The following is a 22955-nucleotide window of genomic DNA, read 5'->3' as shown; positions in this document are numbered from 1 at the left end:
CACTGACTTCACTATGGGATGGAGACTGGAGTCGTATTCAGACGAGGTCCCGCTCAGTCTCTTGGATGTGCGGCGCCCCGCGGGCCGGACAGGTGCACCGGAGGCAGGTGTGTCCGAGCTGAGGCTGGAGGACGAGCCGGTGATCACTCTCTCCCTGGGCTCGAAGAAGAAATCCGCGTCGTCCGTGTGCTTCGGGTAAGACGGAGTTGGAGAGGTCCTCCTGCCCTGGTGATGCGCTGCAGGAGGCGGCTCACCTCTCGGGGAGTCGTGCTGCGGATGGGGGTGTTTGGACCTGGTGGAGTTGCTGCGCTCCTTCTGATGTCGGCTCGCTCTGTGCCTCGCATCCTCCTGAGGGGGACCGTCCTCCAGCAGGCTGGCTTGCCGGTGAGAGTGGCTCTTCTGCACCCGGTGGTGATCGTCTCCTCGGGGGTCGGCGTGTCTTGGCCGGCAGAGAGGTCTGCGGGCACTCGGCTCGCATTCGTCCGTCCAGCCCGCGTCATCCCCGCCTCCAGCTCCGGTGGGATGAGGATGGTGAGAGCGGTGACCCCGGTGCGCGTGCGGACCGTGGTCCGAGTGCGCGGACCTGCGGCTGAGCCCCGACGACCTGAGCAGAGAAGTAGCGGACTCGCTTTTTGGGAGAGAGGAGCTCATCGTTCGCTTTCACGCGCTCGACACGGCGAAGTGAGTGTGCTGGAGGCTGGGGGTCGCGTGAAGGAAAAAGAAGGCAGGTGCATCAGCATCAGCCAGTAGAGGACCCCCCCCCCCCCCTCACTCTGTCCCTCCCTCTCTACTCCACATCCACACACTCCATCACCGCTGCACGTTCCAGGAGCAAGGAGCCCGATAGTGCGTCTGCAGGAGCCGTGACAGGAGTCGGTCAGTGTGACGCCTCGCACGCGTCCCCGCTCACTTTGGATGACAGCGCGGCGTTATTGCGCGGCAAGTTCATTAAGACGCACGTCACCACATCGTGAGCCGCGTGAGGTGCATCATTCAATTTTTTATGTGAATGAACCGCTGCTTGAGTGACTCTGTTCTCGCATATTCACTCAACAAGTGCCTGCTGGGATTTTAATACCAGTGGACAGTGGTCTGTCTCAGGGACACATAGCTCCCAGTGTCCTGCAGATCTAAAGTGATTGTTTTCTCAAATCAATGCTGCAAAATAAACTCAAAACAAAACCAAGTCAATGAAAAGATGAAAACAAAAGAGTAAATCATTTAAAAGTATGACACAATCCTTTTACACACGTCAGTTGTTCAGTCTCTCCAGCTATGAATAGCAAGAGGCAGCGTTTATTAATGAGTCAGCATTTGGGTCAACACACTAGTGACAGAGACTCAGGAGAATGTGAGAATGGAAAATGATGTCAGATAAACCTTTTGAAAGATGTGGACATTTTACTAGTACTTAATTTCCATTTTCATTTAATAATCCATGTGTTTATGAAACATTGCGTCCTTGTGTCTCTTCAATCAACAAAAACATCTTTCTCATGTTCAGGATGATACCTTATTTTTAACCACACTCATCTAATATTCATGTTCCCAAACATCGCCCTAGTTATGGAAGTTTTCAGATGTCAAGAAAAGATTTTTTTGCCATTTATTTCATTTTAACTAGATAAAACTCACACTCGATTAAAGCTCTCCTTTTTAGAGCCATGTTGCTAAAGAGGGCTGCACTATTTGGGTTTAGCTTTTTAACCAAAACATGAACATAATGGGAGTATTTGACTGTGGTCAAAGTAATAATAGCAAAGTTCAAAAGGAGCAACGCTGGAAACAGAAGCGTGATAACCCCTCAGTCTCATCCCATCTGCACACCCAGGGTCATTACTCTCACAGCAGATGTCCAGGGACGCAGGGCAAAAAAGAACGCAGGGATGTTAATGTACGAAAGCCAATTAGACACTCTCACGAACTGTGTTGCACAAAGCTGAGAAACGATGAGCAGATTTTTATTCTTTTTTTTGCCCTAGTTTCTCAGGGGAATTTTTGTTCTCTGACATCTGGGTCTCTGTCTCCTCTGCTCCAGGGAGGGAGAGGGAAAGTATCTTCACTCCATCGCTCCCATCCCCCCCTCCCTGCAACACCAGCCTGCTTTAACTCCTCTGCTACTTTCTTATCCTCTGTGTGCCACAGCAAGTGTCGCCTGCATGTGCTGGTTACACAACCAGCTCCATCGTGCATCTCGACAGCCTCTGCAGAAACTCTGATGGGTTTAACAGAACCTTTTTTGGGAAGAAGTGTGAGTCCTGTTCATTCCGAACAAATTCCTACGTCACTCTCTTCCTATGTTGCTGTTCATGTACTTGTCCCTCTGTTTCTCGCTCTCCCCCTTCTGTAGACATTTGGGCTGCAGCAGGGGACACACAAGCCTCAGGGTGCAATATGGCCCATTTAATGTCCACAGAGACATAACAAGAGTCCAAAAAACAACAGGAGAATGTGGTGTGCAGCGATAAACAAACTCATGCATGAGAAAAATCCAAACAAGAATAACATCAGGGAGACAAAACTGTAGGAATGATTTTGAAAAGCACATGTTCTTGACTCCTTTTGAGGCCACGTCACTTCTATTTTTAAGCATTTATTCTGCAGCCCTCCACTGCATCACATGTGGAGCTTGAGCTGGGATTGATTTCTCAACGGCTGATTCGGGCCAAACAGGAATTCTTAAGGACAATAAACATCTGATTGCCTTCAACATTGTTTTTATAAATAAATAATTAAAAACCCATTTTGAGGATGAGCATCAATACAAACTGCGACACCATATTTATCACAATCTGGGGCTGAGCTGAGGGTGGAACCCCTGAAACTGAATATGAACACATAAGAGAAATGGCACATGGTAAAAAATGTAAATAAAAATTACCACCAAAGTGATTTTGGATATCTTTGAATTTTGGGAATGACAGACTGAGGCATCTTCTGGCAGAAAGCTTGTGCCACACACAAAGTACAGTATTGTAACGTCAATACGAGAGGCACTGAAAACAATTAAATGATAATATATTACATGTTCGGTGACATATACAGTATATTCAAAAAACTATGGTACTCAGTAGAGTGTATATACCTACATCAAGACTTTAGAGTCCCCTTATGAAACCACATTTCAATTCCCTAGATCTTGGTTTTTATTTGGATCTGCACCAAATAATTATCAGTCCCCTAAACATGCCTGATTTTTTTCATCAAAATCCATCAATTGTTCTCTGAGGAATCAATGAAAAAGTTGAAACAAATTAACAATGTTAAATAAAGAAATAAATTATATTAAATCCTGGATCCACCTCCTGATCCAAATCCACACCAGCATTTAAGAGGTTCTTCCTTGGTCATGTCCCACCCCAGCACAAAATTTCATGGAACTCGATTGGGTAGTTTTTTTGTAATCCAGCAAACAAACAAACAAACACATAATCTCCTTGGCAAACGTAATAAATGAGTCCAGTTGAATCATGTGTTATTAAACGTGACTTATGTACTGACCTTCTCTCGGTGCCATGTTAAACCACCCCTGACTCTTATCACTGAACTCATCTTGTTTACCTGTGGACCTTGTTCCTCTGCATCGTTTGTTACGTCTGACAGATTCATCAGCGGCTTGAATAATTAACAACGCAGCAGCTGGGAGCGCTGATGTGAAGAAAGAGCTCCCTCATCTGAATCATCAAAACATTTTAACCACTCAACTAATGAGCCTCGACTGCAGGATGTAATATCAATATGGAAAAATACCATCGGGACTGAATGGATCCGAGAAGATGATACTTTGGCAAAACGTATGGTTTCAAGTTCACATGACAGACAATAGTTTCATATGATCATTACTGAACCACAACCCCACATATTCTTTGTGGATGATGAAGATATTTCTTAATATGCAGAATGATGATGGTTTGGCTGCTGAAGTTTGTCAAGAAACCAACATATCAAAGTCCAGATGATGTTGTTAAGTCCTGAAGACGCCAGTTTACAGCTTTATAAACAGGAGTTTGAAAGCAGTCGTGCATTTGACCTCACACCTTGAAGTTTCCTGTGTTTGTGTAACTCATCTCTTTAGTTTCCTGTTCTCCTTCGTGGCCCTTTTCCTCCCTTTGTAATGTTCGTGCAAAGAGGTGATTGTCTATGGAAACTTTCTCTTTTCAAACAAGTAGCAACGTAATTCATCGGCTTTAATATCTGGGAATCATATCAGGACTCTGGAATCTTTGGGTAGGGAGTGAGCTCTTCATCCATAACCATTCTAATCGGCGTCTGTGTCTGGTCTTGTTTGTGTTAAACCTCATCAGTCTTCAACCGAGTTGTGTCCGAGTACAAAGCAAGTGCTCCAGTTCTTCATGTTTTTATCCAGGATGCTTTGGGACCTGACTGGGCAAGCATCCCAGCATGCATTTCAAATCAACCGTAAATATAGATAAAATTCATATCTCTCTTGGCTCTATATAAACAGATTTTTAAACAAGGCATTCTGACGAGCTGGTGATGTCGGTGAAGAACACCATCGGCTCAGTTGCAAATCCTCCTCTTCTGAGACGTCTGGAGCAATTTTAAATTTCAAATACTGTGAACTGAGAAAGAACTCAAGTCTTTACTCCCCCGCACAGTCCTGAGGAGAGATCTACACGAGTAAATTAAGTCCAAGCAGCACCGTGGGTGTGCTGTAGCTCAAACAATAAAAATAAACTGACGCTTTATGTGTCTACAATCTGCAAAACAAACAATGATTGGTACCCAGGTGGTGAAAAGCTAAATATTTGTTCTTTTTCTTGTTTTTGTCGCTTGTCACTCGGCAAAGTTTCACAAACAAAGAATCCATTTTCTTTGGACAGGCGGGTATACAGGAAGTGGCGATGGGTTCATGTGCTTATTTCCAATCAGCCTCTGCTGTGTACCAGGGAGTTGTTAATGCCTTTTGAGCTCAAACTGCTTAATTTCCATCCACTCCAATAATGGTTTCATCAGAGGAAATGGACTGCTGGCGCCGTACAATCAGTGTGACTGATACCAGGCACAGCAGGCGAGTTTTATTCTGAGTGTGATGGATACAAAGAAGTGAAATAAAGACTTTTACCCATGCACAACAAAAGAGACTGAATACTTGTTTGTTTTCAAGACCAAATGGTTTCATCTAACAACTGTTTGGACTCAAACTGAGTTTATTTGAGAACATGCAGACATCAAAATCGATGAAACTTTGAAACACCTTTTCTATCATGCGATGGTCATAGTGAAAATAGAAAAACACGTTTGTTCATCAAGTGTTCATCAAACACATGTAATGGAACAAAAGTGCTTTTTATAATGCTTTTAAACAAAGCATTCTCCAGCAGGAGAATCTCGAGATTTGAGGTTGCAACATCGAAAAAAACACAGCGAAAACAAAGGGAATTTGTCTGGTCGTTGGCCTCGTGTGAGAGAGGTCACGACCCTCTTCCATTACCAGCCTCACGCTCCTCTTTTCATTTGTTGACTCGCCTGTGACAAAATAAACACTTCTCTTCAGTTTTGTTCTATTTTCAGTGTGCCCCTGGAAATAGAATCACGAGTTGAACATGGCAAAACTACAGTGACACAAACTACAGACAAAGAGACAACAGAAACTCTACGACACTGTGTGTGGTCCATGTTTGGAGGATTTAAGCATCTGTGAGGCCTCAGTTTGAAGCCCCCTGCCTCCACTGAGTCAGTGACACTGCGGCTCATGTCAAACATATAATGGCACAGCAGGGATCAGGCTGTAATTCCCATAGGGAACTTTATTGAGAAATGTGGGGGCAGCAGGAAACGGACAATGTGGGGAAATGAGCTTCATCAGTGTTGCACATGTAGGAATGATAAAGATAAACTGTGAAAAGCACTTCATCTTTGCTGACACTCTCCAGAATGGGTTTGGCAGAAATAATAACAACACAAAAGTCTAAACACTTTAGACTTTTGTGGGGTTTTTTGTGAGACATTCATTATGCTCATGTTTAACACATGTTTGACACTGTCATGTAACATATTTCTTTGCTGAGGATAAACAAAAGTGAAATTGAAGGATTTGGTGAGTTTCCCAGCTTTGACAGGGCAGACTGTAGAGGGGGGGAAGAGTGTAGTGGGTGTAGTGGCTATTTGTCCAAAAGATGTTTCAAAATAAACTTACACTGCACGAAAAGCCGAATTTTCGCCTGGCAGTTAGTGCCCGTTTACAGGACGCGAATTCCGCGTTCGCCCGTGACACAAATTGGCAGAAACGTACTCCTGGTAGCGCAGTGGGGGGGCTGGTGGATGAAACCAAAGACCTTTGAAACGAAAAGTCACTTGTGATTGGCTGGTAGATCTGTTGCTATATATAGTCAACAGCTTAATATGCCATTGACATATGACTATGTTATATGTAAATCTGTTTTGCCTATCTTGGATGTTTTGCCTACCTTCGCTGTTTTCACTCGTCCAATGTGTGTTATGTAACTGCGTTCGCTGAGCTGCTTGTTGCCTCGCTGCTTGTTGCCTCGCTGCTTGTTGCCTCGCTGCTTGTTGCCTCGCTGCTTGTTGCCTCGCTGCTTGTTGCCTCGCTGCTTGTTGCCTCGCTGCTTGTTGCCTCGCTGCTTTGATGCTTTGCTTCCACTGCTTGGCTTCGCCTTCACTGATATTAACTGATATTATTGGAGTTTCGGTTTATTTCATTTAAGTATGTTGATTATCGAACCTAGTTTAGCCGTGTCAAGAGCCTGCCCCATTGCCACGGCTGATTTTGTTTAATTTTGATATTCTTTTCTGAGTAATTTGGGCCTTAATTTAATTATTTTGTAACCTGGCGGCTGCCAACCCCATAGGTTTTTGGTATATTGTGTTTATTTGTACATTGGTTAATTTATTTTGCCTGTTACCCGACTGACTGTGTTCCCTTATCCCTCGTCGACCCATCCCACCATTGGTAGGCCTCAGCTCCTGATTAGGACCCACGTCCCTGTGTGACTGGATTTTACTGCCTTTTAAGACATGCTATTTTTGTAATATAAAGAATTATATTTTGTTAAAAAGAACCACATCTCTTGCCTCAGTATAATGAACCTGAATGCCTTGGTACAGGTATTACTAAATCTAAATAATTCTTCAGGTGAAATTCCTGAGGTGGCGTTGTCTGGCTTTTGATTACTTGATAAGGTATTATTTCTAACTAGCATTAAGCTTCCATATGTTCCTAATCCTACTCTGATCGCCACACTTCCATCCACCTACAAGCACTTTTGGGAAGTTTTACGCACAGTACTGGTGATGTTGTGGTTCTTATTTCCCGGTCTTTAGTGTTGGGGAGGGGGGCAGAGTTGTTACAGACATTTACAGTAAGTACCCAGTTATTAAGTCATTCAGTCTCCTTCCTCTTCAGTTTCAATTCAGGGTGGATGATGGCCAGTTGATGGAGTGAGGAGGAGGAGGAGGAGTGAACCCAGAAGATTTGACAGCCCAGATTATCATTAAACGCGTGCGCATTGAGAGGAAAGCAGCAACACTTTCTCCCGCAGTCTCAGCAGAGGGTTCAATGGCTAAATTAAAGTCCTGTCTGTTGAGCTGCTGTATCCTGGCGTGCGTGGTTTGCACCGTGGTTGTGCTCTGCGGGTGGATCGCGTCACGGGTGGAGACCACATGTCCCAGCGGCTGCTTCAGGCGCGCGGCCGTGTCTGCTGACTCGCAGCGCTGCTCTGACATTGGCAGGTAAGTCTCCTCCTGGAACCGGAAAGTTTGGTTTGATCTGTGGCTGATTTACTGTTTCCACAACCGGACAAGATCAGTGAGTGTTTCTGGAATAGAAAAGTTTGTTTTTGTGCGTTAATAGACGGGTATGTTTTTTGTTATTGTTTACAACGCTTGGCTCTTTATTCACTGTGATAACTCCAGCTAATGTGAGTATTACCGGCCATGTGTGTGAGATAAAATGACCTGCTGAACAGTGTACAGACAAGCCATTGATTCTCCATTCATGTGAGATAAATATCACCTCATATCCCCAAACTGAAAAAAAGGCTTTGAAAGCTTGAAATCTAATATAAGGTAATGCATGACTCAAATTAGTAGTCATGTAAGGACATGTGATTGAACTGTACTTCAATTGAGAAGAGCTGTGGCAGATCTAGGGTTTTACTAAATCAGGGACCATGAAGGGGCCACAAATAACAAAGAGGGGCCAATCATATGTTCAACATCTGCACATTAAGTCAAAATTTGCTTAAAAGCTGTTTTAATATCAGATTTCAAGCTTTCAAAGCCTATTTTTTTCAGTTTGGGAACATGCCATGATTTTGCTCTCATAGTCCTCACTCCTGTTGGTTAATTCTCCTGTTGTGGTGTGATAGAAAACCAGACTTTAAAACTCCCGGGTGTCAGTCATTCTAATCAGCACTCTGCTCAATGGTTGAGTCCTACTCTAAATAAAGAGAAAGAAAAAGAGGTATGATTTCTTTTTCCTGGAATGTGCATGAACGACTTCCAGCTTTTGTTTTCAGTTACTGGAAGTTTTTTTTTATTGTCAGGAGATCATTTCCAAGTTCACAGCAGAGACAATGACTGAGATCCATCAGGTTTCACAGGAACAGAGATGCACTGAGGCAACAGGCAACACGTCCACGTGATGGGAAACACTTTCAAGGACACGCCCTGACATTTATGTATTTATATATAGAAATCGAGAAAGTTTAAGACTGCTCCTTTGATCTGTCGCTCCGCCTCCTGTTGCTTCTCTGGGTCTGCCTGACCTACGGAACCAGAACATTCCCAACGCTGCCTTCTCTTGTCGCTCAGTAAACACGTCCAATCCCCATGCCAACTGAAAAGAACCCATAGGCTTTCTGAAAATTATCCAGTTTTCAGGCTACTTGCTCTATGAGGCCAAGAAAAAGTCCGCCTCAAGCACCAGGGCAGGGTTAAACCTGCCTCTTGGAAGCACACAACTATTTCATCTTGTAACCCTGAGCTCAGCACTGATAATCATTCAACATTTAAAAGGCTCTCTGTGTCAGCAAACACGTGCTGAGCAATCAGTGACTGACTGTGAGTTGACACATTTCCCATAAATCCTGTGAAAACTGGCTGTTTTTCCAGGCGCATGCTGCAACAGGGCGGGTCGGCAGTAGATGGCACCATTGCAGCTCTTCTGTGCACGTCCTTGGTCAATCCTCAGAGCATGGGGATCGGAGGAGGGTCTATAGTCACTATAAGAAATAAAACAGGTGGGGCTCCTCTCATTCATTTACTGACACTTGGGTTTGGATTCTTCTAAAAAATGATATGTATTGATTCTTCTAATCTCTGATCTCTTCTCAGGCAGCGTTAAGGTCTACAACTTCAGAGAGACGGTCCCGCATTCATTCAAAGAAGACCTGTTGAAAGACTGTCCCAATAAATTCGAACCTTCCACAGGTGAGCAGAGTGGAGAATCAATGTCAAATCACTAATATTCTCCTTATGCAGTTGTTCTTCATAAACCCACTGAGAGAAATGTTTTACTAATCCACTATCTTGCAACTTTAACATGGTGTTTCAGGTGTCCTCTTATAAGCCTGTTAGAAATTAGAGGTAACACTTTATTACCTGCACCAAGGAGGTTATGTTTTCACCCCTGTCTGTTTGTTTGTTTGTGAGAATGATTAAACTACAGAATCGATTACTATGAAACTTTGTGGAAGCATGTGTCAGGGAAGAACCTATGGAATTTTGGTGGGGATCCAGATCATAGGGCGGATTCAGAACTTAAAAAAAATAAGAATAATCATTAATACTAATAATAATAACAATAACAATAACAATAACAATAATAAAGCATTTAAGAATTTGAAGGAACTCGAATACTTCTTTCAAAGGCTTGAAAGAGGTCAAAAAGAAAAACACATTAAAGATAAAAACAAAACTTTGTCACACATTGAAAGCAGTTCTAAAGAGGTGGGTTTTGAGTGGATGTCTGAGAGGTAGGAAGGAGCCTGGTCAGAGGGCTTTGTGGGTGAGGAGGAGGAGGTTCTGGACAACAGGGGCGATGTGGTCACGAGAGCAGGTGATGGCGAGATCTGGCTTCCTTTTGCCATTTTCACTGATTCCCGAGGGAATAATTCATGGGTCTTAATTTAAAAAGATCAGGCACATTAACTGTTATCGATATAGATATTTATGAGGTTGTGCAATTTGGTGCAGCTTGATTGAATTCAAAGGGACTGTTTGGCCTGGTGGAGGTATGCGCTTCTAGTTTTCACTGCACTGCTCCTCCTTTTATTTTACGCTCATCAGTCCATCGGAAGCTTTTATCACTCATGTTTCCTTTATGTGTTGAGTGCACCTGCACTGTTTAACCCTCCGACTCTGCAGGCAGCCAGTGGATCGGCGTGCCCGGAGAGCTGCGGGGCTACGAGGCCATTCACAAAAAGTACGGGAAGCTGCCCTGGGCCAAGCTGTTCGAGCCCACAATCAGACTGGCCAGAGAGGGATTCCCTTTGCCGCAGTATCTGGGAAAACTCCTGAATATCCCTTTGGTGAAACACATCGTGGAAAACTCATCTCTCTGGTACAGTGACTTTAGGGCTCGAAAAAGTGATCATTGTCAGCAAAGCTCAAGAATATCTGTTGTGAAGGAACGCTGACTCAAAGGGTCTAAATTCTCCGTTTAACTCATTTCACGTTTGTTTTATGTAACCTCCCTGATTAACAATTAATCCCGAGCATTTAACCATCAGGATTTCACGTTGTGTACTAGTACAGCCTGGTCTACTCGCTCACTCCAACACTTTCTGGATTAGTGGAAATGACTTATTTGCAAACAGTAAAAAAAAAGGTTCACTCTGTTTTTCTTACCGCAGCAATTTTGGAGCAGTTACCTGACCCACAAATAAAAGCAGCACTCGCATTCTTTCAGAAATATTCGTGAAATGTTGCTTTTCCCAAATGCCAGGTTTAGAAAGGGGTCGTCTGGGGGTTAATTGTGGTGTGAAAAGCTCTGTGAGAGTGAATCAAAGTGGGCGCTCGGATGCAGAAACTGAATATTTGAGAGTATTCAGCGATGCGTGTAATTCAGTAGATGATCTGACTGAGGTGAATTGCATGAAACAAACAGAGGTCACAGAGGTCACCCAAATGAAGCTGTATTGTACAAGTATACAATTGTTGTTTTGTTCTATTTATGACATGTTCTAATACATAGATTTTCTTCTTCACATTGACTTTCTTTCCAGTTTTGATCAAGTTATGTGCAACGAGAAGAAAACTGTTCTGAGCCATGGAGACACCCTGAAGTTTTCTAAACTAGCTGAAACCATGGAAACCATAGCGGTGGAGGGGGCAGATGCCTTCTACACTGGCAAGATAGGAAAAGACTTAATCCAAGACATAAAAGACGAAGGTTGGGGCGGCGATGAAACACTGTTGGTTGGGGTTGCATGGGGGAATAGACGGAAAAAGCAAATGGGCTAAAAATTGCACACTTAAAGATAAACAAGCTGTCTTTATATTCTGCATGGTTCTTTTAGGTGGGACGTTAACAATGGAGGATCTAAAGTCGTTCAAGGTGCGGGAGGAGGATGCATGGACGGTGCCTTTAGGAAATACTACAATGCACATCCCGCCACCGCCTGCTGGGGGCGCCATGCTTGGCTTCGTTCTCAGACTCATGAAAGGTTTCAAGCGTTGTTTTTTCATTTTCTTTAGGATAAACTGAACTGAACTGAATCAACTTCTAGCATCTAATCATTTACTGTGAATGATAACGAATAGGAAAACTCAAAAGAGAGTAAAACAAAACGTTTTTTTAACGAACATTGTTGTTCTCTTGCTCCGCAGAGTTTTCCTTGACTCCAAACTACTTGAAAGGTGAAAAAAAGATTCAGATGTACCATCTTTACATAGAGGCCCTTAAATTCGCTAACGGACAAAAGAGGAACATCAGAGATCCTGACTTTAATGACAAAAAGGTTGGCATCTTATTTCATTCACTTTCATCTTGTGGGGACCTAAATCTGTGGGGACTAAATAAAATCACGATCGGAGTGCACGGATCGCCAGAAGACCTCAAATATAACTTTTCAGTTGAGAGAATTTAGAGAATCCATTACCTTTACTGGGAGATTGTTAAGAGAGAATCTCATTGTGATGTTCTTTGTCCAGAGTGCAGATCATCTGAATGATCCCTCCTTCATTACTCACATCAGAGAGATGATCTCAAACCGAACCCATGAGAAATCCTACTACTACAACGTCACGCCGCCTCCCGATCAAGTTGGGACAACGCACGTGTCCGTCATGGATGAAGACGGACTGGTCGTCTCGGCCACCAGCACCATAAACCAATTGTGAGCAGGAAGAGGCCACTGTCTGATTCTGAGAAATGATGCTGTGGTACAGAGTTCATCCCCTCGGTTTATTGTGTGTGTGTGTTTTGTTGTATAGATTCGGAGGAGGCTTTTACTCCCCACGGACGGGCATCATCCTCAACAATGAGCTGGCCGACTTCTGTGGGCGAGCAGACTCAATGAGGGCAGGTAAAGTCACAGACAGGACCGGAGCCCTTTAGCCGGAGCCAATTGAATCTCAGACATTTACTCCTAACGTAGACATTAGTCTCTTTACAGTCTGATGTGGAGTCTAACTGTTTCCGTAGGTGAACAGCCTCCCTCCTCGATGACTCCAGTGATACTGGAGTCAGAGTCTGGAGGACTCCTCGTGATTGGTGGATCAGGAGGAAGCATGATCCTCTCAGCGGTTGCCTCGGTAACTCAGTTGAACTTTGCATACTTGTTTGTCCTGTTTTCTTATTTGTTTGCTGACGTGACGCTCCACTGTTGTTGCAGTCTTTAATAAATCACCTGTGGCTGGGGATGAGTCTGGAAGACGCCATCGCTGCTCCCATCGTGTATGTTGATGCGAATAACAATGTGAACTTTGAGCCTGGTTTTGATAAGGTGAAGTATTTAATTTTTTCATCCTCACTTTCCATTAACTGCATTCAAATTCACCAGACTGTGAAATGAATAACATTTCTATTAAGTTCATGGATTCTGATGGAGATTATTGGGGGAGTAATCCCTACAAAGACAGATTTAATTGACCAGCGATCAGTATTAAACTCTGAAGTGGGAAGGATAAGTGGTATTAATGTGTGTGTGTGTGTGTGTGTGTGTGTGTGTGTGTGTGTGTGTGTGTGTGTGTGTGTGTGTGTGTGTGTGTGTGTGTGTGTGTGTGTGTGTGTGTCCTCAGACTGTGAGCAATGGCCTCATGGGTCTTGGACACCAAGTTGGAACCTGGGAATACTTCCTCAATGTAGTCAATGCTTTGGAGAAAGACAAAGACTGCATTGTAGCTGTATCAGACAAAAGAAAGTTTGGAGTGTCGTCTGGATACTGACAAGCGAGACGCTGAGGACGCAACACCATCCCACAAAAATCCGCCCTGAAGACTGACTGAACCTTAAGCCTTAAGAGCAATGAATGTGCCGCATCCCTGATGACAGAATGTGAACAACAGGACGCAGGTAATCTCAAAGGATATTTGCAGTTTATCATAACTCCATCTTTTCTATCAAACTAGTCAGCATTGTACCCTCCAAATTAATCACAGAGATCCTGGGAATCAGCAACACGCCTTAAGAAAAAGTTAGAGACGGAAAAATGATCAGTTTATCTTTTCAGTTTTAATCCAACTTTACGACACATTTCATTCCTCGTCAGATGTTCCCAGATCTCAGCAATTGACTGAGTTTGAGTTGAAGAAACAACGCCGTAACCAAAACTAGTCGTGACAAACTGTAGCTATCCTTTGAGCTGATTGGACCACTCAGATTTTCAGTACAGCAAATGAACACACATACACTGATGTCAGCATTCCTCTAAAATGACGAACATGAAACAACTCCTGTTGAGATCTGCTTTTATAAAGTGAAGGACTACTCCCTCCTGACTGTGGCGTGTGCACCAATGAGTAATAATAGCAGATCTACAGTACAGAACGACAAAGCCAACCCCGCGGCTGTGTAATACCAAGTCTGTAAACACCAGTGAAAATTTGATGTCGATGAGACGGATGTGTGAGTAGATGGCTGTCGAAGGACGTCAGCTCCAACTTTGACTGTGACCTTTTCTATGAATGTGAAACCGCTTTATTCAGGTCCTGCAGCACCTTCTGATCTTCCTTTAAACAAGGAGGAAACGTTGTAGAATTTCCTTTTTCGAAAAAACTGAGCAGATTCTTAAGGAAGAAAATCCTTATACTTATTTTTTTACTCTGTTTTCTATTTTTTTGACATGTTTTGTACAATTATTTCACATTTGTGCTACAATTCTTAACCGGGAAATATGTTTTGTCACAATAAATAAATCCCAAAACAAAACCTCTTGTTTATCGTCACCAGACGGTGCAGGTTGATTAGCTAACACCTACGAGACGCTTTTTGCCGCCCTCTACATCTCTTTAAACATTTATCCCTTGTTGTATGATCAGCAATAAACAACACCATGTTTTCCTCATTCCACGGCAGCACTGAAACAATAGACGCACTAATGGGATGCATTTCAGTGGAGAGACTCATGAATTAATGATGATTTCTGAAGTGGATCCTGCTCCGTTTTCCTTCGAGCCAAGAGATGTGAATTATGAGAACATGCAAATCTTTTGTCTGTCTGAAGCCGCAGCGTCTTTGTTGTATGACAAATGAGTTAATGTGGATAAGCTGTAACTGTGATAAGCCCTGGTGTGGTGATATCACCCTCTTTGTACAAACAGCCACTTAAAGTGAGCGAGTGTGAGGAGAGGAGGCCTCCAGTCTTATCGGAGAATTGTGTCGATTCTCTTCAACTTCGAGCACATTTTTAGCCACTGTTGGGACATGGTTTTTGTGAAACCACACTTCGGCCTACATGTCCCATCAAAAGCCTGAAGCCGCATGTCCCTCCAGGACTCAGTCTCCCAGGGGCCATCAAAAGCCTGAAGCCGCATGTCCCTCCAGGACTCAGTCTCCCAGGGGCCATCAAAAGCCTGAAGCCGCATGTCCTTCCAGGACTCAGTCTTCCAGGGGCCATCAAAAGCCTGAAGCTGCATGTCCCTCCAGGACTCAGTCTCCCAGGGGCCATCAACATCACAGAGGTGTGAAAACCCCCCCAGGGACACAGGTTTCAACTCCCATTGGTCACTCTGGACCCCATGACCTGTGAGGTCATCGGGCCAATATAAGGCCAGGTCTCCCCCTCTTCACTCTCTTTCTACAATCCCTCCAAGGAGAGAAGGCTTTCCAGCCTCTTTCCCTGCATCGCTGAGGGAAGAAGCCTGGCTTCTCCAGCTCACATCTTCTCTTTCCATCCAACTCTTCGAGAGGAGCACAAAGGTGCAGCTTCCAGCTCATCTCACCAAGGAAACCTCCTCGCACTCCAAGCTCTACCAACCCTTCAAGCAGCGACTCGATGTCCTGCTGGAGAACTTCAAACAGCAACTGAACTCAACAGAATCACCAAGGCAGGAGCCACAAACCAGCAAGACGACTTCACAAAACTGCGAATTGCACAGCAACTCTTTTTCCCCTTTCCACGGACGGGTAACACAACTGGGCTTAGTAATTATACTAGGCTAAGCAAGACTGTTTATTCGATTCTGTGTGATGTTTATAAGTTTGATTTGTGTTGTGATATTTTGGTTATAAGTTGGTTAAAGTAATGTTAGTTTGTTATGCCCTTCACAGTCTTTCTGTGCATTTCACTCAACACTATTTCTCTAACTTGGCACAAATACATACACAGACACACGCATAACTCTTCACCTACTTAGCTCTGAACCCCGCTACATGTTGTAAAGATTCCAATAGGGGGGGAAGGGTGTTATCTTCAAAGTGGCCAGCTGCCATTTTGGAAGCACATAGACACACACATGCATACTCACATACCTATCTTTGTTTAGTAAGTACACCGTTATTAATTTGTGTTTTTATACTTTATTATATTCATAATAAATGTTTTTCATTCACAAATGTTTTTTCATTAATGTTGCATAAGTGGATTTTGCCAACCTCTACACTGTCAAGAACTCCATATCCTTCAACTTAGCTAACTATCTATATGGTAATTTTGGTTATAGTTATTAATTTAGTTGTTAATCAGAGTTCCAAATTTGTAGTTAGTACCTTTATGAGACTTCATCAATAAATTGGCTATCTTTTCCCTTCCTTTGAAGGGTGGTGCCCTGAGGTAACTTTAATCAATTAAAGTTATTATTTAATATTAATAATAAAATATTTATATTTTATATTTTATTTTGATAACCACATTTATTGAATGCCGAAAGGCACACCATTTTATGGTATCACGTTTAATGCATTATTGCACAACACCACAATGTCGCCTGATGAAGCAAAGTCAATTTGAAACTACCGTGATGCACTCGAGGCAGATGGGGGTGAATTAAAAACGATGAAGACTTTGATATACACACAGATGTAAGGTTGTGTTTTGTGAGTTGTAGAAGTGAGGTCATCTTTAACTGGGCCTTAAAGTAAAACTCCAGGTGGACAACAAATTTTTACATTCACCATCTCCTCACACACAAGATATTTTACCATTACCTCTGCAGACGGGAAGCTAAGGCAAATAAAAGATATTGCACTGGCAAACGTAGTATATATATATATAAAAAAAACAAATTCCAACAACAATAGGAACAAAACGAAGAAATGAGAAATCATTAAAAGTTGTTGGATTTAACAATATATACATTTATTGGAGATTGAAATACACCTGGTTTAGGTAGAACTGATGCCATGAATTCCAGCTTCAGCTTCTCAGAGCAGGCAGAGAGGTAACAGTGGAACAAGATCAAGTAGATGTGACAAACTGCAAAACAGAAACTCAACCTATTTATTCATTTTCAGGGTTTGATCAACCACAACAGGAATCTTTAAATGTTGACGAGCTGTTGGAAGTCGTTAGGTTTTATTGTGCGTATTCTGGGAATCATATCAGGACTCTGGAATCTTTGGGTAGGGAGTGAGCTCTTCATCCATAACCATTCTAATCGGCGTCTGTGTCTGGTCTTGTTTGTGTTAAACCTCATCAGTCTTCAACCGAGTTGTGTCCGAGTACAAAGCAAGTGCTCCAGTTCTTCATGTTTTTATCCAGGATGCTTTGGGACCTGACTGGGCAAGCATCCCAGCATGCATTTCACATCAACCGTAAATATAGATAAAATTCATATCTCTCTTGGCTCTATATAAATAGATTTTTAAACAAGGCATTCTGACGAGCTGGTGATGTCGGTGAAGAACACCGGCGTCGCAGTTGCAAATCCTCCTCTTCTGAGACGTCTGGAGCAATTTTAAATTTCAAATACTGTGAACTGAGAAAGAACTCAAGTCTTTACTCCCCCGCACAGTCCTGAGGAGAGATCTACACGAGTAAATTAAGTCCAAGCAGCACCGTGGGTGTGCTGTAGCTCAAACAATAAAAATAAACTGACGCTTTATGTGTCTACAATCTGCAAAACAAACAATGATTGGTACCCAGGTGGTGAAAAGCTAAATATTTGTTCTTTTTCTTGTTTTTGTCGCTTGTCACTCGGCAAAGTTTCACAAACAAAGAATCCATTTTTTTTGGACAGGCGGGTATACAGGATGTGGTGATGGGTTCATGTGCTTATTTCCAATCAGCCTCTGCTGTGTACCAGGGAGTTGTTAATGCCTTTTGAGCTCAAACTGCTTAATTTCCATCCACTCCAATAATGGTTTCATCAGAGGAAATGGACTGCTGGCGCCGTACAATCAGTGTGACTGATACCAGGCACAGCAGGCGAGTTTTATTCTGAGTGTGATGGATACAAAGTAGTGAAATAAAGACTTTTACCCAAGCACAACAAAAGAGACTGAATACTTGTTTGTTTTCAAGACCAAATGGTTTCATCTAACGACTGTTTGGACTCAAACTGAGTTTATTTGAGGACATGCAGACATCAAAATCCATGAAACTTCAACTTCATGCTATGGTCATAGTGAAAATAGAAAAACACGTTTGTTCATCAAGTGTTCATCAAACACATGTAATGGAACAAAAGTGCTTTTTATAATGCTTTTAAACAAATGGGAAACTTCAGCTTGGACATGCAGTGGGTGTAGACACAGAAATGTCCAGCAGATGGCGGGATTTTAGCCCAACGTGTACCACAAAGCTGAATTGAAGAGCAACATGGTGAATACAAGCAAAGGAAACAAACAGCAGATTGTAGATGTTTGCAAAATGCAAGACACAAAATCTAACTTTTTACAGAAGATCCATAAAATCTCCTCCTCACCTTCTTTCTATTGAGTATAATGTAGTCGATGCCAAAGGTTGGTGCTGTGGACGTGTTTCTGTTACTGAAGTCCAGCTGGTGGCCAAAGTGTAGTTTACGTTCCCTCTGCAAGTTGCATACTTTATGTCCTGCTAACCTGACCTGCACACGACTTTCTGCTCTTCCAGTCTTGTTTGTTACCATTGACATTGTTTGTGTTCCCCATGTTGCTCCTCAGTTAAATTCAATGTGCAGACTGGGCCAAAATTCCCCTTCCCTTCCCTTGCCCTTTCAAGGCCACATGTCCAAGCAAGATTGGATAAGAGAAGAACATATGATGTTGATGCAATATTTTCACATAATTCAAGGTTATAAATCACAAAACTCATTTACATTATGTGTATTATGTTCAAATATTTTCTATAATTACCTAGAATGACTTTCTGAATAAAGGATTCATGAATAAAGTCATGAATCATGTGCATGGCTGAATTTCATTACCTTTAGAAAATACTTTTCATAAGCATCTTGTCAATACTATAGTCATTTAAGGTTACGCCTTTAATATCTGCAATATTTATACTTTGGTAAAGACTAGCAAATGGTGCAGTATCATCATTATATTGCATGTTATTGTAATCTATGTTATTGTTAGTGACCTATATTATACTCTTTGGCTGTTTTTAAGCATCTGCAACAAAGACATAGTCGCATAAACGTATTTCATTGACTTGATGTGACTTTATACTGAAACGTGATATTATGAAATCTTTGTGTCATTCAAATCATCTTAAATTTACTCTTCCATTGTTCCCCCGCTGCTCTGTAACGTTTCATCCTGTGACTCAGCCAGATGGAAACTGTTTTGGAAGAATTTACATCTCAGAGGGAGAGAAATAATTAAAATATGTTGGTCACTTGTCTGTCTGTCAGCCTCCGAGTCTCTGTCAGGGATCATGAATCATTCTCTCAAGGGAAGAAAACGTGACAGACGGCACAAATGAAGTGAACAAACTGCCTGTGAGTGAAAGATCCCGTGGAATAAGAGCTGTAAAGGTGCAGAGCCTGTATAGGATGGTGAATTTGAGTGAACAGGGACTGGCATGGGTGGGCGTTGGGGGGTTGGTGTATGACGCAGGGAGGAAAGAATAATGACGATGCACTATTAATAGCAACACAGTGACTATATGTATGGTACGGTCGCAAAATATCATTTCTGTCTGCTCTATAATATAATAATAATTATTATTATTTAGTATTTTATTGAGGCCATTTGGGTTTGTAGTTGGAAATAGAATAACTCAACCTTTTGTGAATGCAGTTTTGCAGGAATTTACGCCCTCTTATGATATGGTCATGTTGCTATGACGCCAAGCTAATGCAACATTAACTTGCATTGGTGTTTTCTGGACTAGTTAAAGGTCTTATTAGATACCCGCTGTTTACAAATTTATGCACTGGTCCCACTTGCCCAAGGACACTTCGAACATGTAGAATGGCCGAGAAAGAAACGCTGCCCTTTTGGTTAGTGGACGAGCCGCTCTACCTCCCGAGCCACATGAATTCTGCATGAGGTTTAAATTATAGCTGCCGAAACAGCCACCTACCCTATAAATCGATGATAATGTTTTATTGGTGATCAGAGGAGCCAAAAAGCTTTACAGCTGAAAGTGTGAACACCATCTGGACCTTGTGTTGTAACCCCTGCAGGCCTCAGGCAGCGCTGGGCAGAAAGCATGTAAATCACAGAAATGTTCTCTCCCTCGTGCAGGATTAAAATTGTATCTCACGAAATGTGTGCATCACTGGTTTACAGTGCATTTGAAGCACGGCATGCTGTATATGCTGTAGAGACTCTGTATGTGTGGCTGGTGGCCCGGTATCAAACAGGCACTGTTCTGTAATTTGCACTGGTCTTCAGGGGGTCAGCACCTCGGACAGTTACAAGGTAGATTGTCTGAGGTGTCGGCAGCAGCAGCACCGTCCTCATCTCAGCCACATTACATCAGCTCAAGGGTCGTCCGGCCAGCAGGAGAATCTCGAGATTTGAGGTTGCAACATCGAAAAAAACACAGCGAAAACAAAGGGAAACTCAATTTGTCTGGTCGTTGGCCTCGTGTGAGAGAGGTCACGACTCTCTTCCATCACCAGCCTCACGTTCCTCTTTTCATTTGTTGACTCGCCTGTGACAAAATAAACACTCCTCTTCAGTTTTGTTCTATTTTCAAAGTGCCCCTGGAAATAGAATCACGAGTTGAACATGGCAAAACTACAGTGACACAAACTACAGACAAAGAGACAACAGAAACTCTACGACACTGTGTGTGGTCCATGTTTGGAGGATTTCAGCATCTGTGAGGCCTCAGTTTGAAGCCCCCTGCCTCCACTGAGTCAGTGACACTGCGGCTCATGTCAAACATATAATGGCACAGCAGGGATCAGGCTGTAATTCCCATAGGGAACTTTATTGAGAGATGTCGGGGAAGCAGGAAACGGACAATGTGGGGAAATGAGCTTCATCAGTGTTGCACATGCAGGAATGATAAAGATAAACTGCATGTGAAAAGCACTTCATCTTTGCTGACACTCTCCAGAATGGGTTTGGCAGAAATAATAACAACACAATAGTCCAGCGACTGTCAATACTCATGAAAACACTTTAGACTTTTGTGGGGTTTTTTGTGAGACATTCTTTATGCTCATGTTTAACACATGTTTGACACTGTCATGTAACATACTTGAGGAAAAACAAAAGTGAAATTGAAGGATTTGGTGAGTTTCCCAGCTTTGACAGGGCAGACTGTAGAGGGGGGGAAGAGTGTAGTGGGTGTAGTGGCTATTTGTCCAAAAGATGTTTCAAAATAAACTTACACTGCACGAAAAGCCGAATTTTCGCCTGGCAGTTAGTGCCCGTTTACAGGACGCGAATTCCGCGTTCGCCCGTGACACAAATTGGCAGAAACGTACTCCTGGTAGCGCAGTGGGGGGGCTGGTGGATGAAACCAAAGACCTTTGAAACGAAAAGTCACTTGTGATTGGCTGGTAGATCTGTTGCTATATATAGTCAACAGCTTAATATGCCATTGACATGTGAATATGATGCTGGAGATACCGGAGGACAAATGTTTGGGACTTTGTCACGCGATGACACAGCTGATATGCTTTATGTGAAACACAGTGTTTTGGTGTCAGCAAAAATAAATCTCTTAGATGTATCATAACCTTTATTGGGAATCCTACCTGGTCTAGTGCTTAGTGCCCCCTAGTGTCTAAAAATAGATACGCAAAAATAACAAATAATAAAAATCACAAGATATCTACTAATGAAATAGCTCCTACAGTGGATGTTGCTATGTTTAAATGACAACAGCTGTTTGAACATATATTTTCCTTAAATATGATAAATATGTTATATGTAAATCTGTTTTGCCTACCTTCGCTGTTTTGCCTACCTTCGCTGTTTTGCCTAGCTTCGCTGTTTTGCCTACCTTCGCTGTTTTGTCTACCTTCGCTGTTTTGCCTACCTTCGCTGTTTTGCCTACCTTCGCTGTTTTGCCTACCTTCGCTGTTTTCACTCGTCCAATGTGTGTTATGTAACTGCGTTCGCTGAGCTGATTGTTGCCTCGCTGCTTTGATGCTTTGCTTCCACCGCTTGGCTTCGCTCGGCTCACCTACCCGTGCATCGCCTACATGCCTTGGCTGCGTCGCCTTCACTGATATTAACTGATATTATTGGAGTTTCGGTTTATTTCATTCAAGTATGTTGATTATCGAACCTAGTTTAGCCGTGTCAAGAGCCTGCCCCATTGCCACGGCTAATTTTGTTTAATTTTTATATTCTTTTCTGAGTAATTTGGGCCTTAGTTTAATTATTTTGTAACCTGGCGGCTGCCAACCCCATAGGTTTTTGGTATATTGTGTTTATTTATACATTGGTTAATTTATTTTGCCTGTTACCCTACTGACTGTGCTCCCTTATCCCTTTCAGTCGCTGAGAGCCGAAGGTGGTGGTGATGGTGTCCCAGATGGGGGTCTCCCCCTTTGTGTGCTGGCTCCCCCTGGTTTGATTTTCTTCACAACGTATGTGTGAGAGTGGTCTTCACGTGTGACTGGGGTGAATTCGTATTTTGGTTTTTGGGATCCTTCCTCCCTCGTCGACCCATCCCACCATTGGTAGGCCTCAGCTCCTGATTAGGACCCACGTCCCTGTGTGACTGGATTTTACTGCCTTTTAAGACATGCAATTTTTGTAATATAAAGAATTATATTTTGTTAAAAAGAACCACGTCTCTTGCCTCAGTATAATGAACCTGAATGCCTTGGTACAGGTATTACTAAATCTAAATAATTCTTCAGGTGAAATTCCTGAGGTGGCGTTGTCTGGCTTTTGATTACTTGATAAGGTATTATTTCGAACTAGCATTAAGCTTCCAAATGTTCCTAATCCTACTCTGATTGCCACACTTCCATCCCTCTACCAGCAGCTGTTGTCATTTAAACAGTGAACACTTTTGGGAAGTTTTGCACAGTACTGGTGATGTTGTGGTTCTTATTTCCCGGTCTTTAGTGTTGGGGAGGGGGGCAGAGAGTGAGGTGGTTGTTACAGACATTTACAGTAAGTATCCAGTTATTAAGTCATTCAGTCTCCTTCCTCTTCAGTTTCAATTCAGGGTGGATGATGGCCA

General features: G+C 42.8%; 2 protein-coding genes across 3 annotated transcripts in view; one reads left to right on the top strand and one right to left on the bottom strand.

Annotated features, from left to right (window-relative positions):
- Nucleotides 1–980, bottom strand: part of cabp1b (calcium binding protein 1b) — a 13748-nt gene extending 12768 nt beyond the window's left edge. The window contains exon 1 of one of the 2 annotated variants that reach the window (XM_034602931.1): nt 1–980. This exon is cut by the window's left edge and continues 9 nt beyond it. In XM_034602931.1, coding sequence (XP_034458822.1) covers nt 1–651 — 651 coding nt within the window. In that variant the 5' untranslated portion in view covers nt 652–980. The other variant, XM_034602932.1, reaches the window with a different exon arrangement.
- Nucleotides 981–7474: 6494 nt separating this feature from the next.
- Nucleotides 7475–13488, top strand: LOC117772005 (glutathione hydrolase 5 proenzyme-like). The gene is made up of 12 exons (XM_034602916.1): nt 7475–7713; nt 9097–9224; nt 9319–9414; nt 10351–10546; nt 11211–11377; nt 11505–11651; nt 11815–11945; nt 12139–12323; nt 12421–12512; nt 12632–12741; nt 12822–12932; nt 13228–13488. Exons 1-12 carry the CDS (start codon nt 7541–7543, stop codon nt 13372–13374), a joined length of 1683 nt encoding a protein of 560 aa, XP_034458807.1. The 5' UTR covers nt 7475–7540; the 3' UTR covers nt 13375–13488.
- The last annotated feature ends 9467 nt before the right edge of the window (nt 13489–22955 follow it).

This window comes from Hippoglossus hippoglossus, chromosome 12 (genome assembly GCF_009819705.1).
Source record: "Hippoglossus hippoglossus isolate fHipHip1 chromosome 12, fHipHip1.pri, whole genome shotgun sequence".
Taxonomy (NCBI): Eukaryota; Metazoa; Chordata; class Actinopteri; order Pleuronectiformes; family Pleuronectidae; genus Hippoglossus; species Hippoglossus hippoglossus.
Note: the sequence above shows the minus strand (reverse complement) of the source record. Positions and strands in the feature narration are given on the sequence as shown.